The sequence below is a fragment of the Microtus ochrogaster genome, linkage group LG1, assembly GCF_000317375.1.
Source record: "Microtus ochrogaster isolate Prairie Vole_2 linkage group LG1, MicOch1.0, whole genome shotgun sequence".
Lineage (NCBI taxonomy): Eukaryota > Metazoa > Chordata > Mammalia > Rodentia > Cricetidae > Microtus > Microtus ochrogaster.
The window spans coordinates 3,556,750-3,565,579 of NC_022027.1; the positions used below are offsets into that span (position 1 = coordinate 3,556,750).

The 8,830-nt window shown below is 54.1% G+C and overlaps 1 protein-coding gene across 1 annotated transcript in view; it reads right to left on the bottom strand.

The window, feature by feature from the left end:
• LOC101992425 (PWWP domain-containing protein MUM1) overlaps positions 1-7,781 on the bottom strand; it is a 17,614-nt gene extending 9,833 nt beyond the window's left edge. The window contains 5 exon segments of the mRNA XM_026785204.1: positions 1,197-1,301; positions 2,200-2,985; positions 4,586-4,656; positions 5,601-5,686; positions 6,142-7,781. Coding sequence (XP_026641005.1) covers positions 1,197-1,301; positions 2,200-2,985; positions 4,586-4,656; positions 5,601-5,686; positions 6,142-6,198 — 1,105 coding nt within the window. The 5' untranslated portion in view covers positions 6,199-7,781.
• Positions 7,782-8,830: the final 1,049 nt, after the last annotated feature.

Sequence of the window (8,830 nt, forward strand, 5' to 3'; positions counted from 1 at the left end):
ATAAATAAATAAATAAAGAAACCCTGTCTCGAAAAAACCAAAACCAAGCAAACAAAAGAATCCCAGGATGAGGGACTGATGTAGACTGATAAGGCTTTAGCATCAGGAAAGCTATCAGGAAGTGGAGATACTGTCATGTCTCCCACCACGAAATCCAAAACTGTGAAGGGCTCACTGGGCCAGCAGGAACTCTGAGGAAGTCACAGCTCATCCAGGAGAAGCTCCAAGCACCTCAAAGACCCTGGCTGGAAACTGGCAATTGTGATGAGCTTGGTCTGGTGGGTTAAGGAAGCCATCAGCTCAAGCCTGGCATGGAAGAACACTAGACACCAAAGATCCTACGGTCTGGAAGCTGAGGTCTCTCTGCAGCCAGTATGCCCTGATCTTCAAATTCACCCAAAGATGAGGATTTCAAGGCATAGCTCACACCAGCACCCAGGCCCTTCTACCATCCTAGATACTCAGTGGGAACTCAGCCTGGGTCCTCAGCAAGAACTTGGTTCCAGGACTCAGGCACACTAAAGGGAACAGGAGGTAAGATGGGGATGGAATCTGGCTGGTCCTCATTAAGAACCCTGGTGTGTTCTGCAGGCGTTACCTGCTCAGGAGGCTGCTGACAGCCCCCCAGCCTGTCCTGTATCATCCGGGCCGCACAGTACAGCATCCCAGTGTGCAGCAGCCTCAGGAGAGGCTGAGCCGTCCCTGTGCACTCAGCAGCCCTGACCCGCATGTCATTCTCGGCTGCACACCCAATTCATTTTGTACTTCTAGGGAGGATAGACTCAGGTCCCTGGACAAATGGCAAAGGTGGTTCTGCCCAACTGAGGGCAAAAGAGTCTACGTCTTGCCCAGAAAGGGACAGGACCAACACTGGTTTCCATGCAGGGCTGACTACCTATCCTAAGCACCATTAGCGAGGAGACAAAGCTCTGGACAGGTGTCGGGTCAGAGAGAGCATAACACCCGAAACAGTGTTAGGTATGGAGGCGCACACCTTTTATCCCAGCACTCTCAAAGCAGAGACAAGGGGATCAAATTGAATTTGGGCCAGCCTGGTCTACACAGCAAGTTCCAAGCTACTTAGAGGTCACCAGTGAGACCCAGTCTAAAAACAAAAACACCACCAGTACCAAACAATAGGATGACTTTACAGAGTGGACCCTCACCCACCGCTCTCTCAAGTGCAGCGCCCTTACCGTGATACAGAAGGATCCGGGGTGGCTCCTCCTCTTCCTCCTCTTCCTCCTCCAGCAGGGAGTGGATGGACTTGAACCCTGTGAACTCTTCTGAGGACACAGGATCTGCTGAGACAGGGGACACCAATTGATGGCCACCCCTCACTCTGCACAAAGGGCTAGGGACAAAGAACCATCTAGGATAAAGGACGGAGCTACACAGATTCAACAAGGGTGCAGCCTGTGTCAGATCTGTGTTTGTCTGTCTTTAAATTCTTCTACATGTACTTGTGTGTCTGTGCATGCGTATACACATGTACATACGTGCACACACAGAAATCAGACTCAGGTCACCAAGTTTAGTGTCACTGTCTCATCTGCTGAGCCACGTCACGGACCCCTCCTGTTCTGTTTAAATCCTGGGACCAGGGACAAACAAAGGGTCTCCTGCTGGCCAAGCACGTGCTCTAGCTCTAAGTGCCAGGCTCAAGTACATGCTAAAGAAAAAAAAAAAAACAGGAAGAAAAGGGCTATCAAGCGTAGCACTTGGTAACAAAGTGTGGGGACTCCAGGTGGTGAGCCTGACATGTGGCTACACAGAGAATGAGCCCCCAGAACCAAAAGGTGACTGCAAACAAGATACAGTGGAGGGAACAAGCTGCTCGCTGCAGCCCGTGGACAGGCAGAGGGTGGCCTTGTGAAGGACCCCACTGAGTGCCATGTCTACCACTCCACACGAGTCCTGATCCCCCGCCAGAGCTCAGGGGGTCAGGTTTGGACAGGGCCCAGCTCCTGGCTGTAGCCAAACATAGGTTTCAGAAGTACCTCCAGACAGCTCCTGACGCTGGGCTCCTAATCCCCTCACTCACTCGGAATGTGCTTTGGGTGCTCTGCAGGGTCACTAACTGCTACCCCCAGTTCTGCCCGAGCTTCCACTCTCTTCAGACACAAAGAACTATGTGAGAGAAGACAAAGTCACTATACTTCAGGGGGCAGACAGACCCGGGTCCCTGTCCATGGTTACCTTCCTCTGGCTTGTCCCTGTCACTAGACCTGAGCAGCACCATGGTCTCCCCAGGCCAGTTCTGAGGGGAGGGTGTTGCCCCCACAGTTCCAGTCGCCAGTTGCCCGGGGGATGGGTTCTGGCTTCCATCCAAGCGTGGCCTCTTTGTGGTGCGTCCTCTGCCTCTGTCAGAGGCTGGGAGCAGCCTGCTGCTGCCTGATGACACAACCGGGTCACAGCCTTTGACCCCGGCACAGGGGTCCTCTTCTGAGGCTTGGGGGAGTAGCCCAGGTGAAGCTGGGGTCATACAGCTGTTTGCCTGTCCCTCGCTCTCGTCAACACTTTCTCCCTTGGAAAGGCAAGATGCTGTTCTGCGGCGCCGGGTAGGTTTCTCTCCCAAATTCCTCCGCCTCTTCTTGGCAGTGTCCTGTTCACAGTCCAGCCGTGATCCAGAACCGTCCTGAGACCCATCTCCAGCGGGGGAAGGCAAAGCTGCTCTCAGGGTTCCGTTTTTTGTGAGGCCTATCCTGCGGTCCTCTTCAGCTGCAGGCAGTCCCGGCAGGCTTTGTGGGAGCCACTCCCTCTTGGGTGTGCACTGGGCAGCCACACTGTCACTGTCCTCGCTGCAAAAGGATGGAGAGCGAGGGCCGGGCACCCAAGAGGCGGCATCTGCATGTGGCTTCTCTTCCCTCAGATGGCTTTCAGGACTTAAACTTGTCCTCTCACTCAAGACATCCAGGGCCACTCGCAGGGAGCGTCGATAGGTCAGCTCCTCCAGGGGAGTAGCTGTGACCTCATTCTGAGATGCTGTGGAGACAAAGATCCACACGATGAGGGCGCACAGGTGCCTAGCACTTGTCACTGCAGCCAGCGGCAGCAGACTCCATGACCACGCCAAGTGCCTGGAACCCATCTTTGCAGAGCCACAGGCAGGCCCGGCACTACTCCTGCCACACGTCCCCCGCAAAAAGAGGACAAAGCCAGGATGTGACTATATATTCACTCTGGGCTATGACTGAACAGCAGCACATACCGGAATGACCTCAGCCTGACAGGTCAGCATGTGCAAAACAGCACTGTGTAGAAACACATCTGAACGTCTTGTGCTGTTCATTTGAGGGGAATTGGGACAGCTTCACACTCGCCAAGATAACTGCTTCTGTCTAACACATCCGCACTTGTCGCCTGCTTAACAAAGACTAACGGGTGCTTCCAAGCAAGCAACCCCAACCCTTCGAGCCAGCACTGGGGACACCCTTGTTTTCTACGCAAGGTGGCCAGCCCAGCCTGCAGCTCCCCTGAACAGCTGTGCGCTCCATGAAGGCCTTGCTCTGGCTGTCCTGGGCCTGCCTTGGCTGCTGGGACTCACTCTCTCAACCTGACGGCCAGGAGCCCGACACCAGCTCTGCTGGCTGGTGACTGCCGCTATCGAGGACCCTTGCTGTGGGCGCCACTGCCAGGTCTGGAGTGGGGTGAATAAGAAGTCTAGCTCAGCCACAAGAGGAGATGTGGAGGGGCTGAACTGCGGGCCTACACACACAAAGAGGAGTCCCACCCGATACACACTGACTCCCCACTCACAATACCCGTAAGTGACATGGAGGGGGCGACATGGAATCTGACCACTCTGGTCTTTTTAATTGGCAATTTATGCATATGTACATATGTATTATATGTGTCTATCTCTCCTTATGTATGTTATATTCACACATATGCATATCTGGATGTTATGTATCCATGTGTCTGCTTCTGTTTTATGTATGCACATGTGTGTCTATCTTATGTTATATATGCATGTGTGTCTTTCTGTTATGTATGCACATGTGTCTGTCTGGAACCTGGGTGTGGGGTCTAATACCTGTGATCCCTGTCCTACAAAGGCTGAGGCAGGAGGACTGCCACCACCTCCAGGCCTGCTCAGGCTGCAATATGATACTCTACCTCAAAAACTAAGAAACACACACACATTGAAACAAAACAAAAACAAAACCCAACAAAACAAAACAAAAAACCCATAGAAGCAGGGAATGCAGATAGTGGTCGGCTCCCACTGCCAATACTGCCCAAACAAAAAGCCACAAACATAAACAGATAGAGTTGGCTCTGGTGTGGGGGAGTAAGTACCTACCATGCACAAGGCCCTGGGTTCTGTCCCCGGCCCACGTGAATACATCATCACAGCACTGGGGACTCAGAGCTAGGAGGATCAGGAGTTCAGGTCAGCCTCTGCTATACAGTGATTTCAAGACCAACCTGGGCTACGTGAGACCCTGTCTAAAAATGTCTAAGGAAAAAAATCAAGCAAATCCATTTTTCCTCCTGTGAGATGCCCCCTAACACAGGGGCGTGGAAAAGATGGACCGGTTGCTGAGGCCCAGCACGGTGGTGGCCTGGCTGGAGCCCTTACCCAGAAAGGCGGCAATATTCTCAATGTGTGATTTCTGCAGCGCCTCCACGGCCGAGCTCTTCACCTGGATCCTGCAGCGAGAAAGAGCTGGTTACTGCCACCAGCCTGCAAACCCGACTGTCCAGATGTCCCTCACGACCTTCCACTCACACCAAAAGTCACACTGAAGGAGGGACAGGGAGGGACACACTGCCGAGGTGACAAGCACAGCCAACCAGGGTGGATACGGCTTTTTCTCTCTCACCCTTTTCCTCCCCACTTTTAAAAAAGAAAAGGTCGGCTGGAGTTAAGAGTAAAAATTAATTCAAATTGGGACTTTCATGAGCAAATCTGACTTTCAACTGCACAAATAACTCCTTTGTTAGGTTTTCCGAGTAGCCGCTAATGTCACCGAGAGCTGTTTACAGCCCAGCAGGCGCGTTTTAGTTTAAAGGACGCTCTTTCCTTTAAACTCAAGCATTCAATTACCTTCCCTGCCGCAGGGAGAGCGGGAGCTGGGGACTCTCAAGTGGTGGCAGGCTCTGAAGATGGTGGCAGGAAGGAGCGGGCCGCGAGACCCAGGAGACGGGCAGCCAGTGGACTCTTCAGAAGCAAGGACTGTAGCAGGGGACTATATGCGTGCCCACACCCACATCGTCCTTGCAGATGGCCCATGAAGGGTGACCAGGTACAGGACAACGGAGTCCCGCCACCCATCCGCTTTGCCGGTATGGAAACGTGTTTTTTCTTAGTGGTGTAGGGGTCTGGCACAGCCAGACCAGAAACAAAATACGCTGGTTCTTGGCAAGAGGGGAGACCCCGGCATGACTCCCTGGAGGTAATTTCTATTTATTCGCCCTTGAGACCCCTCTCTCTGGAGATCCCTGAACCTCATGTAAGACCTTCAATTCAAAACTGGTGTCTGATAAAACCCACTGTCTTCTCTGCAGGGCTACGAGTGTGGAGATGATGGCCCTGCTTCTCTCCCGTCTCTATCATTTGAGAAGCAAAGACAGTATTAAAAACACACACTTACTTTTCTTTTAGTGAGAGTATTTGAACATCTAGAAATAATTCTTTTTTTCTCTTATTTTTCGCTGAAGTCTCAGTTCTGGCCAAAACCTATGTGTAAAAACAGAATTCTTATTACGACGACATGCAGGAACAGACATGTGGCACTCCCTTCCCAATGGCCACAGGATTGACCAGACACCTCATTTAAGCTCCTTTGATTCAGGCAGAGAAACTGAGGCACTTGAGCCCATGGCCATCCCAGGTTAGGGCGCGGACTTAGCAGCTCCTGCTAAACTGCCAGAAAGCACCCCTAAAACACCACAGCTATTCCCTGGGTGTTTTTTCTTTTCCTTAGTGTGAAAATAATTAAAGACAATTCCGGATATAGAGGCTGCTAAGCGCCAGACCAAAACCCTGTGGAGTGAAGGAACCCCGGGACGCGCGCCAGCAGATCTGGGTGCCAAGCATTCAGGCTCAATCCGAGGGAGCGCAGTCTGATAAAGACTTTATTGTCACCAAAAGTCATTTCTAATTCTACAAATTAAGAAAATAAGGGATGTCACCTTCGCAGGCCACAATCGCTTCTCCCATCGGCAGAGGACATACTTGGCATCCGTCATGACTCGGAGCTGTGGTAGGAAGGGGGTAGCTACGAGCTACAGGGCCTGACGCCAGAGGTGCCCTGCAACAAAATATGTGTGATAGCTTAGAAAGGCATTTGCTTGCATCCAGTGACATTTGCAACAGGAGCTTCAAGAGCAGAAGCTGGCCTCATACACAGCCTCTAGGAGACTGTTCAGCCAGAACCTGGCCACAAGACAGTCAAAGTCAAGTGCAAGGTCCTAAGACTTGGGGAAGTAGCTGCATTGTTTTCCATAAGTAAAACTCAACAAATCCCCCCTTCAAGGTCGCACCCAGGGCACCCACAGCAGCTGCAGGTCTTCGTTGCAGTCAAAGCTTACAACCCTCCTAGCCTCAAGCCTGACGGGTGACCACAGCACACAGAGGGCACACATGGCTGCCCCGTTCCCTGGAAGGACAGAGACAGATGCAGGCGTTCACAACATGACACCCCTGGCAGACACAGCCAGGGCTGTGGACAGAAATGGACAGATGGGGGAGGGGGAACCAAAGCAGCAGGAAGGACACCAGGGACAAGGAGGGGACCCGCCAGTAGAAACAAGGGTTTATGTAGAAGAGTTTACAGGAGAGGGTTTCCAGAGGGGTTACATGCAGCAGAGTTGGGGGATTGATTAATACAAGGTTCTCAGCAAGGATGGAAGTTCAGGAAGCAAATAGGGACTTCTAAGCAGGTATGGGAAATCAGATGGGGCTCAGGTAGCAGAAGGTTTGGGCAGCAAATATTGGGTTCATAGCAAGGGAGGAGGTTCAAGAAGAATCAGGCAGGAGAGATGGAGTTTGCAGTACGGACTAGGTTCACAGAAGGGGAGCAATACAGGAAGCAAAGATGGGGTTCACATAAGGAACTGAGATCCAGGCTGCAGAAACTGGAGTTCAACAGGAAATGGTGTTTGCAGCAATGAGAGGAGAAGCTGTGATAGGCATAGGGCTCAAGGGACTCTACCGAAACTCTAGGTTCAAACAGGGGTAGGGTTCGAGCAGGATTTGGGGTTTGAACTGCAAAGAGGGAGTCCCAAAAGAAACAGGGGTTCAGTATGCACAGTGGGGTCCATGCAGGAAATTCCGAGTTCCCAGCAAGAACACAGGTTTAGGCTGCAGAGATGGGATACCAAGCAAGAAATCTCCGTTTCAGGCTGGGGAGGGGGGTGGTAGAGTAAGAAATGGGTTCACACTGCAGAGGTGGGAAAACTGGGTTAATACGGAGCTTCCAGCAGAAAATTCGGGATCTCAGAAAGGACACAGGTCCAGGCTGCAAAGAGGGCAAAGATTAGGCAGAAAACTCGGGATTCAGGCTGCAGAAGAGGAGATCAGGCCGGAAATACGGGGTTCAGGCTGCAGAAGATGGGGATCAGGCCGGAAATACGGGACTCTCAGGGGGTCGGGGACTCAGGCTACAGAGAAAGGGATTCAGGTAAGAAATACAGGGTTCGCAGCAGGAAACTGGAGGTTCTCGGCACCCGCGGGGCTCGGCTGTACATGGGCTGCACATGGGCCCTGCGCAGAACCGGACGCGGCCCAGCAGGTCCGGCCCAGCCGCCGCCCTTCCCCAGGCTCTCCGCCTGCGCCCCATCTGGCCCTCCCAAGGCCGCAGCGGGCTCACCCACCCCCAGCCCACCCGACGCGGCGTCCGAGCCTGAGCGACCAGGCCGTGGCGGTCCCAACGGCGGACGCCAGCCCGCCAACCGCGCCGCCAACCCGCGCGCTCACCGCCTCCACGCCGCGCAGATCCCCGCGGGCCAGGGGCGGGGTCTACCTCGCAGCGGCGCCAGGCCCCGCCCACGCTCTCGCCCAATAGGAGGTGCGTACCTGCGCTTCGGCCCCGCCCCCAGACGCTCGCGGCCTCCTGCGGGCCACGCCCCATGGTGTCTGCCACGCCCCCAGCCGCCTCCCCTCCTGCCCAGCGACTTGTGGCGCGCGCAGGAAGGGCGCCCCCTGCGCCCGAGGCAGGATAAGCCTCGCGGCCGCTCCGAGTCCCAGCCCACACACTGCTGCCTTGCACCTCCCAGAGTCGACGGCGGCCTCGCTAGGCCACGCCCCATGGTGTAGCCCCGCCCCATCCTTCCCGCAGCCTGCGGTCACGCATGAGTGGTAGAGCAGGCAAGGCCCCTGTTCCTGTGGGATTCCCGTCTGTGTGGCACTGTGGGTAGTCAGAGAAGGGGGGTTGCTCCTGTGCCCCTCACAGAACCTTCTAGGACCTCCCAGCTTCTGGGGTGACCCGATTCCCACCGCAGAAAGCACATCATCGAGTGAGGATGGTCGTGTCCACCAGAGTGGGAACAAGATGTGAGGTCCCCGAGTGTCCTCGAGCCAAGCCGGTGATCGAGCCAAGCCGGTGACTGAGCGGGAGGGGCTGCATCCAGGACCCCCATGGGGGTTGCTAGAGCTGGAAGCTTCCAGTTTGACTGCCCACCATGAGGCTGTGACTTGAGACACTGATACTGTAAGCAGTTGTTGGTATAAGAAGATATATATTGCTGGGCGGTAGTGGCGCACGCCTTTAATCCCAGCACTTGGGAGCAGAGGCAGGCGGATCTCTGTGAGTTCGAGACCAGCCTGGTCTACAAGAGCTAGTTCCAGGACAGGCTCCAAAACCACAGAGAAATCCTGTCT